Source organism: Ipomoea nil, unplaced genomic scaffold, assembly GCF_001879475.1.
Source record: "Ipomoea nil cultivar Tokyo-kokei standard unplaced genomic scaffold, Asagao_1.1 scaffold2705, whole genome shotgun sequence".
NCBI lineage: Eukaryota > Viridiplantae > Streptophyta > Magnoliopsida > Solanales > Convolvulaceae > Ipomoea > Ipomoea nil.
In genome coordinates this window covers 1,999,354-2,013,853 of record NW_017619133.1, presented here as the reverse complement: position 1 = coordinate 2,013,853, position 14,500 = coordinate 1,999,354, and the positions used below count along the sequence as shown (strand labels likewise).

The window sequence follows — 14,500 nt, the reverse complement described above, 5'->3', positions numbered from 1 at the left end:
TTGTTCATGTCATTATATATTGTGTTAGTTTATTAACCAATTTGTTTATATACAAATCTAAAGGTTTAAGTGGGCTTATATTATTTTAGATGACACATGATTTTGTAAAATTTTCAAGGCCTTAATAAGATAATTGGTCAAAGAAATATGTTGGGACCGGCCTGATTTTGGACTCTGCCATTAGTAAGATTAAACACAAATCTAAGTAGAAATGGTGATTGTCCATTTGTCCTCCAACCCAAATTGTTGAAACATTTGAAGATTTGAGTTTGTTGAATTGATAGATTAACCTGTCCATTTAACTTGCAAATATAATAGTTGATGAAATGAAATGAAACGTGAAGAGATAGTACGTCATCATTATATTTGTGAGGTTAAGAAATCATCCCAACACTAGCGTACTTTTTATTGATAGGAAACTAAAAGTGAAAACAAAGGATAACATAGAATAATTTTAAAGAAATCGATCAAGACAATAGAGCATGCAGCTACCAGCTGAAGTTGTTTAATTTGTTATCTTGACGGTTGAAGATGATGTTCTTACAATTCTTCCCAAACAGTTGTCTTTAGGCCTGGTGTGTGGTAAATACATGAGTGGGGAGTCAGGATTTTTCCTCTGCAGCCTACAAATTAAATAAAACCAACAACATAACCCAGTCAGCAGTGCAAAATTTCCAAAGACCAATCATAACTTCAAATTAAAGTATTAACTAAATTAAACTCACTCATAACCCAGTAGAAAATGATGAAGAAAAATAGAGATTTCAAGCTTGGCAAGGTCATTTCCTGGGCAGAGTCTACTTCCCGCTCCAAATGGAAGAAAAGCACCTGCTTTTGGTGTAAAATCCTGCACCAATTTCAATCATTGTGTCAGTCATATATATATATATATATATATATATATATATATATATATATATATACATTTCCAATAATAATAATAAAAATGGGGAAAAGAAAAGATAGATTGCTAAACGAATTGATGGAATTGAACTTACATCCCATCTAGAAGGTTTGAATGCAAACGGGTCTTCATATAGCTCCTCATCATAGTGAGGACCTCTAAACCACGTCAAAACTTTCCATCCCGCTGGAATTGTATATCCCGAAATATTGACATCCTTATTTGCCACGCGAAACACCATGAGAGAGAAGGTTACCAAACGAAGTGTTTCATCAACCACCTTAGTTAATTTCAAAACAAATAAAGATTATTATGTGTAGGTGCAAGCATATATAGCATATATATTTGGATGAGCAATATAATATAATAAAATAATAATAGCATATATGCATGAGAAAGGATAAAGGGCGGATATTGACCTTAGACAAATACTCCATCTGTCGGACCTCTTTGAGTGTCAAACTCTTCTGATCAGGAGGCATATTTCGCCTAATTTCCTCTTGCTCTGCCTGCATGAGCATTATATATATGATATTATGAGAAATTAATTTATGTTTGGAAGAAAAGAAAAGAAATGATTATATTGTCCAAATAAAAATAAAAATTTTAAAAAAATAAAGTAACAAACGAACCCTGGCTTTTTTGAAGGCCTCAGGGTGGCTCTGCAGAAACACAGTAGCCCACATTGTGATATGGCCTGATGATTCATGTCCAGCATTTAAGTACATGAGCATAACATCAATTATTTCCTCATCATCCAGCTCTCTCCCATTCTCATCTTTAACATCCATTAGTCTATCCATCATGTCTTTCTTTCCATTCTCAAGAAGACTAGCTTTAGGGTTCTTCCTTCTCAACTCTCTTCTTTCATCCACTACGGATTGAAAAATAGCCACGAGTCTTTTTCGCGCCTGACAGACAGTCATACATTATTCATCAAAATCAAATCTTTAATTTTCATCAAAATAAAATGGATTGAACAATATATAATTACCTTGAGACTATTATAGTAAGCAAATCCTGGAAGATTAATTGCCAGAGCTCTAACCCCATAGTTGAGAGTTGTGTATTCCCTCTCCAAAGCCTCCGTGACCTGTTCACTCTCTGAGCTCAAGAAAATGTACATAATTATGGTAAAGGTGAGCTTCCGCATCTGTGTCAAGAACTCTATTTCTCCCATGGAAGCCCATTTCTCGAGTGCTATCTTCACACTTTTTTCAATGTAGGTAATGTAAAAAGACAATGCTTCGTGCCCATTCACGGGGGCGGCTGTCAGCTTCCGCAAACGCTTGTGCTCTTCCACAGAAATGCCAATGAAAGACTTTCTGCCCATGAGTACATTGGTGGATTCAGGCCACCCAGGCTGGAATTCATCATCTGATAGAACTCTTCGGCAGGCCTCAGGTGTTGTAACGATGATACTTGGGCTACCAAACATGAAGGTCTTGTACATCCCAGTTGCTCCATATCTATATACATGTATAGATATATATATGAGATTGATAGAGAAATTAAAGATCGAGATATATCTATCAGATCAGAGTACTATACATACTTGGAAACAAATGAGGCGATGAAGGAATCCGGGTTGTTGGACTTGAAAGCTCTTAGGAAAGACCACATGTGGCCAATGAAAGGCCAACCTAAATCACCTGGAGGCAAACTCAGTCTTTTCTTATCACCAAGCTTCAGTATCTCATAGTACCAACAATTCACCCTCCCAAGCACCCACCAAAAGCTGCTTAAACCCAAAACCCCAGCCAATAACACACCCCACCCCAACTCCATTTTCAAACTCACTCTTTTCTTTCTGATTCTGATCTGCTCCGCTCCGATCCCCTGGCCTGCCTCCTGTTCGTCAATTTCTCGCTCGCTATTTATAGACCCACCAGAAGCTTTAAATTTATTTTAATATTTAATTTAGTATTAGTATTAGTATTTGAAGGGTTGGTTTTAGTATTAAGTGCATTCATGAGCTGATTTTTGAGTAAAATTGGAACTTGGAATATTATATTGGATTAAGTGCATTATGAAATTATATAAACAGTTTTTTATTATTATAATTATAATTACGGAGTATTATTATTATTATTTTAACATAATAATTTTTTTTTTTATTCAAGTATATCGTCCAATAGCCATTAATTTCCTTAATTGATTATACAAAATTTATATTATGACAAGTATAAAAAACAGTTTAATAAAAATATAATGTTCTTAATTACCATAATTTTTAATTAATATTTTATTCAAAATTAATCATTAGCATATAATTCCATATGTGTAATAATATGTAAATTCGAATAATTTGTGTAACTGTATGTACGTTATAATCCCTACTATGATCTATATATACTTAAATTTACTTAATTCCACAGCTCACTTCTACACCGGCCTATTAAATTATATTAAATTTATTTTAATTTAGTATTTGAAGGTTTGGTTGGTTTCGCAATTAGCAGTAGCAGGAATATTATTGGTTTAAGTGCATGCATGACTTGATTTTTGAGTAATCTTGGAACTTGGAATATTATATTGGATTAAGTGCATTATGAAATCTATTTATATTAAGAAATTATATAAAGAGTTTTTTATATTTATATTTATATTTATAATTTAGAATAATTACGGATTATTATTATTATTATTATTATTATTATTATTATTATTATTATTATTATTTTAACATAATAATTTTTTTTTATTCAAGTATACCGGCCAATAGCCATTAATTTCCTTAATTGATTATACAAAATTTATATTATAACAAGTATAAAAAATAGTTTAATAAAAATATAATGTTCTTAATTATCATAATTTTTAATATTTTATTCAAAACTAATCATTAGCATAATTATATATCTATATCTATATATATATATATATATATATATATATATAAAAGTAAAATCCTTCTAGTCAAGTTTTCCCCCCAAAACTTAGGGACATTTCTATAATATCATTTAATAATAATAATAATAATAATAATAATAATAATAATAATAATAATAATAATGTTATTACCTTAATTACTAATTATTATACTTTCCTTTTGAATTAGTATTTTCTACCTATAAATACAAATTATACTTTCATTTGCACTCTATATTATTCTCCGATTCATAATTTTATTTGATTCCTAAGTTTTATATGGTTGTTTCTGAATGCAGCCTGCAAAGCTAGGGGCTCAGATCTCATAGTTCATTTCAAGGTAATATTATGATTCCGATAGGTGTAAACTATGTTCACGTTTTCATCTTTATTTTGATTTGTTAGGGGTTTGTATATCATGATATGTTGTTACAGTGTGTCCAAATGTATGTTCAGTTACTGGTGTAAATGTATGTATATTTGGGGTATATGTTATTTGATTTTGACATTTTTTCTTTAAATACCTTGAGATCAAAGTGTTGCATTCTGCATGTTGGATTGGTTGTTTTCATCAATTTAGTGTGATTTTTTGTGTTGTGGTTACCTGATTAAAAAGCATGACCTCTAGCCTACTGTGAATGGGTTTCAACAAAAAGAAATTGAGGATGAGGAGGCTTGGTAACAGAACCCTAATGTTTTAGTTTTTATGGAAGAGCGTAGAGATGCGATCGAGGATGATAACGACGATGATTTTGAAAATTTTGTAAGATTTTATGAAACTTAGAGTTAGCATGTTGACTTCGAGATTTGCACATGACATTGTAGATAAAGGCTATTTCTCATCCTACTTTGCCTTTGTCTAAAGAGAGTGGGAATGTAAGGGTGAGGAAAGAGAAAAATGAAATGGAGAGATTTTTTTTTTTTTTTACCAGAAGTTTTTATGTTTTCCTTATACAAATTTAAAATTGTAAATTTATATTAATAAATGATTATTGTAAATTTATATTAATAGTAATAGAGTCAGTAGCATTAAAAAAACGATTTTTAAGACAAGTATAATTTATTTTATATTGTGGATACATTACTTTTAATAATTTTGATTTAATAATATTATACATTAATTATAAAAATTCTACCTAATAATTTTATTATTAAATGTCATACAATAATTACCATAAACAATGTTTAATAATTGCCAAATTCTATTATGCAATAAAAATTACTATTATAAAATCTTTTGTAATATGGACACATTATTTTTAATTATTTCAATTTAATAATATTATATCTTATGTATAAAAATTCAAAAAAATACTTTTAGTACTATTGAATATTGATTGACTAACAGTTAACCATTATAACTCTTTGAATATTAATTCAAAGAGTTATGTATGTATGTATGTATGTATGTATGTATGTATGTATGTATATATTTATTTATTTATTTATTTATTGTATGTTATAATCCCTTTATTTTAATATTTAATTTAGTATTTGACGGGTTGGTTTCGCAAATAGCACTAGCAGGAATATTGGGTTAAGTACATGAGCTCATTCTTGAGTAAACTTAGAACTTGGAATATTAAAAGTTACTATGATTAGAAAAGTCACCGCAATTGAATTATCACAATGATAGGATTACAGAGTATATCGTTGAATAAAACTCTAACTAATCCTAACTAATAGAGAAGCTAAGTCAGCTAATATAACACCACTAAAACTATGACTATACATTATAAAATAATAATAATAAAATACTAGTCACACTAACAGCTATTTAATATTGCTTTCATTTAACCATTATAACTCTTTGAATATTAATTCAATTAATACAAAAGCTCCAATTAGTATGAAATTGGCAGGAATTTATATATTTATATATAGAGTTTTGTTGATGCAACTATTGAAAATTGTCCAAGTTTTTGTTGGAGGAGTATAATGGCAGCACACCCAGTAGTGGTAGCTGGGGTAAGACGCAGAATTGGTAATGGTGAGGCAACTCTAATTTGGAGACACCCATGGCTCCAGGATAATCCAAGCCCCTTGGTACAAACAGTTATGCCTGAGGAATTGAGAGAGGCACGGGTAGCAGGTTTAATTGACCCAAAAATAAAAACATGGGATCCACATATTTTGACAGATTTATTTGTCCCTGAGGATGTGAGCAGAATAATTATGATTCCTGTTAGCCCTGATTATGATGACTCCATGGTATTGGATAGGTGACCCAAAAGGGATTTATTCAGTGACAAATGCTTAAAGGCGAATTATTGGTGATTATGAGAATAACCCAGGTGATTTTGATAAATGGGTTAAGATGTGGAAATTGAAAGTACCACCCAAATGGAAGACTTTTTTGTGGAGAGCAGTATGTGATATTCTACCCACTACCACGAATTTAATTAATAAGAGAGTGGAGATTGACCCGACATGCCTATGTGCATGATTAGTCACGAAGATGTGTTGCATGCATTAGTTTATTGTGATTATTCTGCGTTAGTTTGGAATATAACACAATTGCCTATCACAAACATTGTTACAGATTCGTTCGCAGCATGGCTAGCTGGGGCTATGTCGGTCTTAACAGAGGAGCAGACACAGTTTATGGTGGGGGTTCTCTACAATATTTGGAGATGTCGAAATGCGGCCGTGTGGAAAGGAGCCATGTCACGGCCGCAATCAGTGGTAAAGGGGGCGGCAATGATGCTTCGGGCATACGGCAATGTACACACCCGCACCGCACGGGTGGAACCGCCGCCGCAATCAGAACCGGAGTTGTCCGACAATCACATGCGATGCTATATAGATGCGGGCTATCGGCAGGAAACCGGGGAGGCTACGTGTGGAATTGTGTTGGTAGAGCTTGGGGGTTCGTTTGTTGCGGCAAAGAATGGAAGATTGTCCTCTTGTTTTTCACCACTCATGGCGGAAGCGTTGGCATTTAAAGAGGCACTGGCTTGGCTGATTGAAAGGAATGTTTACTCGGTGTGTCTTCTTACAGATTGTATGGTACTGCGTAACACCATACGCCAACGATCTACATCTATTCACTCATATGTTGGGGTGGTAATCGACCAGTGTAGAACAATGATGTCTTTATTTAATTTTATTTCGTTAAGCTATCTGCCTAGACAGATTAATTTACATGCTCATACTTTAGCTTCGGTAGCATTTACTCAGGAACACTCTATGTATTGGGATGCTATCCCTCCTGACTTTATTACAGCTTTCATCAATTAATACAATCGGCAGATTGGTTTTTCAAAAATATATAGAGTTAATTTCAGCACTGGTCCTCCGACTATTGCGATTTTTTAAAATTGGTCATCGACTTTTAATTTTGACGAAAAAAACACTTACTTTCTATTTTGTTCCAATAATGATCCTTCTGTTATTTATCCATTTCTTAACTGGTAATTTAGAGGCAAATTGGTCTTTTCATTATTTTGCTTTCTTCTTCCTCATTTTCTTCTCACCGTGTATGTATTTGACGCAGAGAAGCATTCCATTTTTCTCACCTATCTTGCTCCATTTTTCACACAAGTGTCCCTCTTCTCCCAGAGCGTCACTTTTGCTCTCTCGCCGTGTCTCTACAACACCCTCATTCGAGCTCAGGGGATGCTAGGGATTTATGATCACAATGGGTTTATGGTGTGTAATGAGATGTTGAGGGTGGTGTCATGCCGGATGATCATACTTTCCCTTTTGTTCTTAAGCTTTGCTCGAACTTTTTGGAGGTCTGGAAAGGACTGGAGGCTCATGGAACGTTGCTAAAGGTGGGATTCGATTCAGATGTGTACGTGAATAATAAATACTCTGTTGACGGTCTATGGGAATTGTGGTGATTTGTTGGCTGCGGAAAAAGTGTTGGGTGAAATGCCTAAGAAGGATTTGGTGTCTTAGAACTCGATTATTCGGGCATTTTCAGACAATAGTTGTTGCTTTGATGCGATTAGAGTGTTGAGAGATATGGTTTTTTGGTCTGAGGTTAAGCCAAATGCGGTTAGTGTGGTGAGCACACTGCCAGTTTGTGCAGCACTTGAGTATGGGAAGATGAGTAGTGGGATTCATTGTTATGTTTTGAAAGTAGGTTTAGATAATCAACTCAGTATTGGGAATGCATTAATTGATGCTTATGGTAAGTGTAGAGAGGTTGAAGCCTCGAAACAAGTCTTTGATGAGATGATTGAGAGGAATGATGTTTCATGGAATGCAAGTGTTGTCATTTTGGGTTACAATTTCAAGCGGGGCTGAACTTGGTTATTTTTGCATTTGTTTCGAATTCATTGATTGAAGCATCAAATGTATTTTATAATATGAACATGAGGAATGCCATATCGTGGAATGTAATGATTGCAAACTTTGCATAAAATTCACTGGAGTTGGAAGCTATAGGCCTTGTCAGGAAAATGCAAGCTCAAGGTGAAAATCTGACCTCTGTTACTTTCACTAATGTTGTGCCAGGCTGGGATGTGTTCGCCCTGGGAAAGAGATTCATGCAAAGTCACTCCGGAGTGGATTTGCCTATGATTTATTTGTCTCAAATACTTTGATTGATATGTATGCAAAATGTAGCTGTCTAGATCTGGCTCAAAATGTATTTGAAATTTCCCTTAGAGATTAGGTATCTTACAATATACTGATTGTTGGTTATTCTCTGACTGATGATTGGCAAGAGTCTCTTGCTCTATTTTCAGAAATGGGCAGCCTGGGAATGGAACATGACACTGTTTCATTTGTAGGGGCTCTCTCTGCATGTTCTAATGTTTCTGCAATCAAGCCAAGAAAGTAGATCCATGGTTATGCAGTTAGAAGATTGTTTCATTCACATCAACTTGTCTCAAACTCGCTTTTAAATTTGTACACCAAGTGTTGACGGATTGATATTTCTAGGAAGATCTTTTATCAAACGCAATATAGGGATGTGGCATCTTAGAATACTATGATATTGGGGTATGGAATTCTTGGTGAACTGCATGTTTGCTCACAATATTTAGTATTTGAAGGGTTGGTTTCGCAATTAGCACTAACAGGAGTTTTGGATTAAGTGCATGAGCTGATTCATGAGTAAACTTAGAACTTGAAATATTAAAAGTTGCTATTTAATATTGCTTTCATTTAACCATTATAACTCTTTGAATATTAATTCCTTTTTTTTGAATGCCTTTGAATATTAATTCAATTAATACAAAGCTCCAATTCAGTATGAAATTGCCAGGAATATATATATATATATATATATATATATATATATATATATATATATATATATATATATGTTATAATCTCTTTATTTTAATATTTAATTTAGTATTTGAAGGGTTGGTTTCGCAATTAGCACTAGCAGGAATATTTGGTTAAGTGCATGAGCTGATTCATCAGTAAACTTAGAACTTGGAATATTAAAAGTTGCTATTTTTTTTTTTGAATGCAAAAGTTGCTATTTAATATTGCTTTCATTTAACCATTATAACTCGAGTTAATTCCAACTAGAGCTGTCAATACGGGCCAGCCCGTCCCATATGGGGTTGGCCCGCCACGAGTTGGAAGAAAACGGGACGGGACGGGACAGGTCGGCCCATTTTCCATACGGGTTGGGGTTTTCCCAACCCAGCCCGTTGGGTACGGGTTGACGGGCTAAACGGGCCAGCCCGTCAACCCGTACTACTTTAAAAAAAAATACATTTATTTTATTGTTAATTTGTTACAAGTTATAATAAATAAATTATTTAGAATGACATAGTTCCTAATTCCAACACAACATTCATGATTCTACATTCAAATCTTACAAGTTTTCAACATAATTTTAATAAAACATTCAAAGTGTTCAAGACACACATAACCAAAAGTTCAAAGTAGTCAAACATTCAAATATAATTTAAATTCAAATGCTCTGTCGGGCCGGGGTGTGGGGGGCTCCTTGTGCGCAGTGAGCACCGGTCTAGCTTCTGTGGTTCATGTTCAGTCGAGTCACCATGATTTACATCCTCCCAAATGCTCTGTCGAGCTGGGGTGTGGGGGGCCCTTAGGGTTGGGGTTTAGCCTTTTGGAAGAATAATTTAAATTCAAAAGTCCATAAATGAGAAATCCATTAAAGTCTACAACACATGTACACAACAAAGATACTAGAAGCCTTCCCAATAGGCAATAGCATCGTTTTTTTTTTTTTTTTTTTTTTTTTTAGGTAAAGGCTTCCGTAGGTGTTGATTTGGTTTAAACATACTTATTTGTACCAAGAATTATACTAGAGAAGTCATAGGAAAACTACCATCTATTTTGCCCATTGGTCCATCGCAGTGTTGTTTATGGTAACAAACCCATAGGTATGTAGATAGTATGCCCTGATTGCCCTTAGTTTCATTTTGATTTTTACACTTTACTAACATTTTGGTCTTGCCCCCTTAATTGAATATGTTTTGCAGAGTAGATATATATATTTGCTAACACCTAGAAGTAGTAGTAGTCCAAAGACTATTGTGGCATTTGTCGCAGGTGGAGATAGAGTAAGACTGCTGTGGCATTGGTCTTGCTTTTCATGATTAATAATCTGTAGGTGAAGAAGCCAAATCAAAAGTCAGTCTGCTGCTAGATGAACTAAGAGGTGTTGTCATACTCTCAAGAGTGAACAAGAACAATATAGACAAAAAAAATTAGTCATGAACTTCAGGTATTCAGTTTTAATTAAGAGCATTGCTTTGGCCACAAACAATTTCTCTAATGCAAGTATGCTCGGAAAGGGTGGTTTTGGACCCGTTTATAAGGTAAGCTTCACAATATCTTTTGTTTTAAAAGAGTTTTGGAAGTGAGTAATTAATCTTATTGTACTGAAATTTCAGGGAACATTACCTAATGGACAAGAAGTAGCTATTAAGAGACTCTCAAAAAGCTCAGGCTAAGGGCTTTTGGAGTTCAAGAATGAAATTTTATTGATTGCCAGACTCCAGCATACTAATCTTGTTAGGCTTTTGGGTTGCTGCATCGAAGGAGATGAGAAAATTTTAATTTACGAGTATATACCAAATAAAAACTTAGATTCCTTTTTATTTTGTAAGTATAAACATTGGTAATTGCAAGTGATTTATATAATCATAACTATCTGTTGTATGAATTTGGAATGAACAGACCCTGACAGGAAGGAGCTGCTAAGATGGGGGAACCGATTGAACATTGTAGAAGGAATTGCTTAGGGGTTACTCTATCTCCACAAATATTCGAGGTTGACGGTTATCCATAGAGATTTAAAAAGCAGCAACATCTTATTGGGTGAGTAAGAAACTGTCGCACCCAGTTCTTTCATTATTTTAATGCTATGTGCTTGTAGATTATGGTTTTAACTTAAATGTTGGCTGTAGGTAAGTAGGAAGATAGACTTGGTCTATGGTGGTGGAAGTATAAGTTTGATGAGTTTGATTTTCAAAAGAGTCTATGATAGAGGATGTCATGTTCTTGGGTAACTATCTATCTAACACCTTTTTGGAATTTTACTCTTTGATTGTGCAGTATTGGTAGCTATCTATCTCTGATTTATTCTAGAATTGTCATCATTGCAGCTTTTGTGGTTTATTGGCATTCGATTTTTTTTTAAGAGTGAATGAAGATCATTTTGAGGTTGCAGGTAAGTTGAACTAATCCTTTTGAAACCTATATTCTCAACATACTTTATTTGAAAACTTGTAGCTGCAAACTATAAGAGTGACATAGCACTACTACAAAAAACCCTTTTAACGTTGGTTAATTTAGGCATACGACGTCGGTTATTCTGCAGACGTGAATGTCGAAGACGTTATAAATTAATTATACGACGTCGGTTTTAAATTAATTTAGGCAAAAAACCGACGTCGTATTATATATATTTTTTAAATTTAAAAGATACAACGTCGGTTATTTAGAAAAATCGACGTTGTATCTTTTTAATTTAAAAAAAAAAAAAGAAGAAGATAAGACGTCGGTTTTTAATTTTTAAAATAAAAAAAATTCAAAATCTATTTTTATATAATATAAATATAAAAAATACAAAAATTAGTCACAAAAACATACAAACACTGTCTAATATATTCACAAAAATAGAAAAAATTGTTACCTAATACAAATATATAAATCAAAATAATTAAAATAGTTATAACAAATCACATAAATAAAAAAAAAATCAAAATACATTAAAAAGATTGTTTTGAATTTACAAAAAATTCAGAAATAAGAAATTAAAATAATAATGTATTTCAAAAATTTTAAAAACTCACAAGGAAGAATGAAGGTTGTGGTGGTGGTGGTGGTGGTGGTGGTGGCGTTGGCGAGGGCGGAGTGGCCACCTTGGTGGACGACAACGATGGTGGTAAGGAAGAGAAGAAGGAGAAGAAGAAGACGATGGCGATGTAGACGACCACGTAAGGTGGTGGCGTTGTAGAGGACCACGTTAGGCAATGGTGTTGTAGAGGACCACATGAGGCAATGGGGTAATAGTGAGAAGAAGAAGGAGATGAATAAGAAAGAAGATGAAGAAGAATAGTTTTCATGGCCGGAAAAGAAGAAGAAGGAGATGAAAAAGAAGAATAAGAAGAAGAAGAGTAAAATGGAGAAGTAATATTTGTTTGGGTGTGATATGGGATGATCTACGTGATATTGAAGAAATTTTATCTTGACCATTCGTTTAAAATGGTTAATCAATGGATGAAATTGAAGATCCACGTGATTGTTTTTAATTTTTTTTAATATTCTGGATAAACGTCGTGATTGTTTTTAATTTTTTTTTTAATATTCTGGATAAAACGTCGGTTCTTTCTAGAACCGACGTTGTATCCTTAATTTTTTAATAATTATATAATGCAGCACAAAGCTCAATGCATTGAGCTTTGTGCTGCATAGTGCAGCTGCCTTATACGGAGTATAAATATAGAGTTAATTCTAGCAATGGTCCTTCGATTATAGTAATTTTCCAAATTTGGTCCTTGACTTTTAATTTGGACGAAAAAGACACTCGACTTTCTAAACCGTTCCACCAAAGGTCCTTCCGTCTAATAAGCGTTTGTTGGCCGTCAGTTTAAGGGGCAAATTTGTCTATTCATTATGTTGTGTCTCTACAACTGTTGGAGCAGAGTTCCTCACAAGCCGTGAACTCTAAGCAACGAGTGTGGCAGTGGCTCAGCTCCATAGGTCACATCCCCACCACCACCAGTGATCGAAGGTATCTGAACTCCAGTGGTCGTAGGTGGAACTTCTCCAGAACTAGCCTTCTTGGTTTTATTCTTCCTCCAGCTATGCTTACGAGTTCTAAGACCGGCTACTCTCGTCGGCCGGCCCCACAAATGTTTCACCTACAGCGGCCACCATCGGCGTGCCTCCATCAATCTCAACCGAAGGCTGTCGATGTGCATCCTGGCCGGAGAAGTAATCTGCTCGTAGTAAGTCCCAAAAATCATCCCCCTTCGTCATTCGTAAGGTCACAGCGAGGTCACCCCCAGCAGCCGCTAACAGAGCCACACCGGCGGTGTTTTCCTGTGACCGTCGTCTCAAGCCTTGACCGGTGTGGTGGTTAGTTTCGACCATACAACGATTCCCCTCACCACCCCGAACGACGTCAAACTCTATAACCCTTCCTTATTTCAAAACCCTTTCTACCCTTCAGACCCCATTCTCAATCCCATGTTTTAACGATTCCATACAAGTGGCCACCTCACAACCTAAGTTGCAACCTCGAAAACTCGATCCTAATTCCTGAATTCACCGTGTCCTCAAGTTTGAAACCCACTCTCTTAGCCCTGTAAACCTAATCGTTCCCAAAAACCCAACACACATAGGCGTGCAAGTATACAATTTCCCCGTGGAACACCTTCTCTATAGGACCACGGTTCTTCTCTTGACTCGTTAACCCTGCAATGATTTCCAAGCTTCGGGGACGAAGCTTCTCGTAAGGGGGGGAGAGTGTAACACCCCGTGTTACGGCCTTCAATCCCGGATTAATTATTTAATTAATCCCGTTAATAATAATTAAATATGATTTAATTCGGTTAGGTGTCCCTTTAATTAATTAATAAGGCCCACCATGAACCGTGGGCCCTTGCCTAAATTAGAGCCTTAAGCCTATTAGGAATAAAGAAAGTAAACCTTTTACTATTCAGATTCTGATTAGGAATCCTAGACCTAGTTATCTATTAGGAATAAAGGAAGTAGGTCTTTTACTATTCAGATTATGATTAGGATTCTCTTTAATTAATTAATATGGTCCACTATGGACCATGGAACCCAATCCTTAGTCCCAAAAGGAATAGAATTAGCAAGCCTATAATATTAGTTCCTAATCAGGACCCCTAAATATATAAATAGGGGACTTAAGAGGCACCTAGAACCCCCCATCACAATAAACGACTCACCATCCCAAAAGAGCTCCAAGAATTCCCTTAGAAGAAATCAAGAAAGCAAGAAAGCTTAAAGAAAGACCCTTCATAGCCAAGGAATTAATTAAGGCTAAGAGGTAACCCATGTCTCAACAAAACCTATTTTCATAGTTATAATTCCCCCTTAGGGTTTCCCCATATTATTGTATATTGACGAGTTATGATGATTATTATTGGTAATTGATGTGATGATCCCATGGGGGATCTTGATGATCTTGATATTGGGAGATTCTTGATAATTATGGTATTCTTGATAATTATATGGAGTTCTTGATGATTATGTGTTGTTCTTGATAATGGTGTGATGTTCTTGATGTTTATGTGTTATTCTTAC

The 14,500-nt window shown here is 34.7% G+C and overlaps 1 protein-coding gene and 1 pseudogene across 1 annotated transcript; one reads left to right on the top strand and one right to left on the bottom strand.

The window, feature by feature from the left end:
• Positions 1–401: 401 nt before the first annotated feature.
• LOC109156441 (ent-kaurenoic acid oxidase 2-like) lies at positions 402–2,692 on the bottom strand. Its single transcript, XM_019304315.1, has 7 exons — positions 2,460–2,692; positions 1,899–2,373; positions 1,537–1,815; positions 1,324–1,413; positions 999–1,184; positions 726–847; positions 402–623 (listed from the first exon to the last, which is right to left on the bottom strand). The coding sequence occupies exons 1-7, from the start codon at positions 2,690–2,692 to the stop codon at positions 506–508; spliced, it is 1,503 nt and encodes a 500-aa protein (XP_019159860.1). The 3' UTR covers positions 402–505.
• Positions 2,693–5,713: 3,021 nt separating this feature from the next.
• Positions 5,714–8,822, top strand: LOC109156295 (annotated as a pseudogene).
• Positions 8,823–14,500: the final 5,678 nt, after the last annotated feature.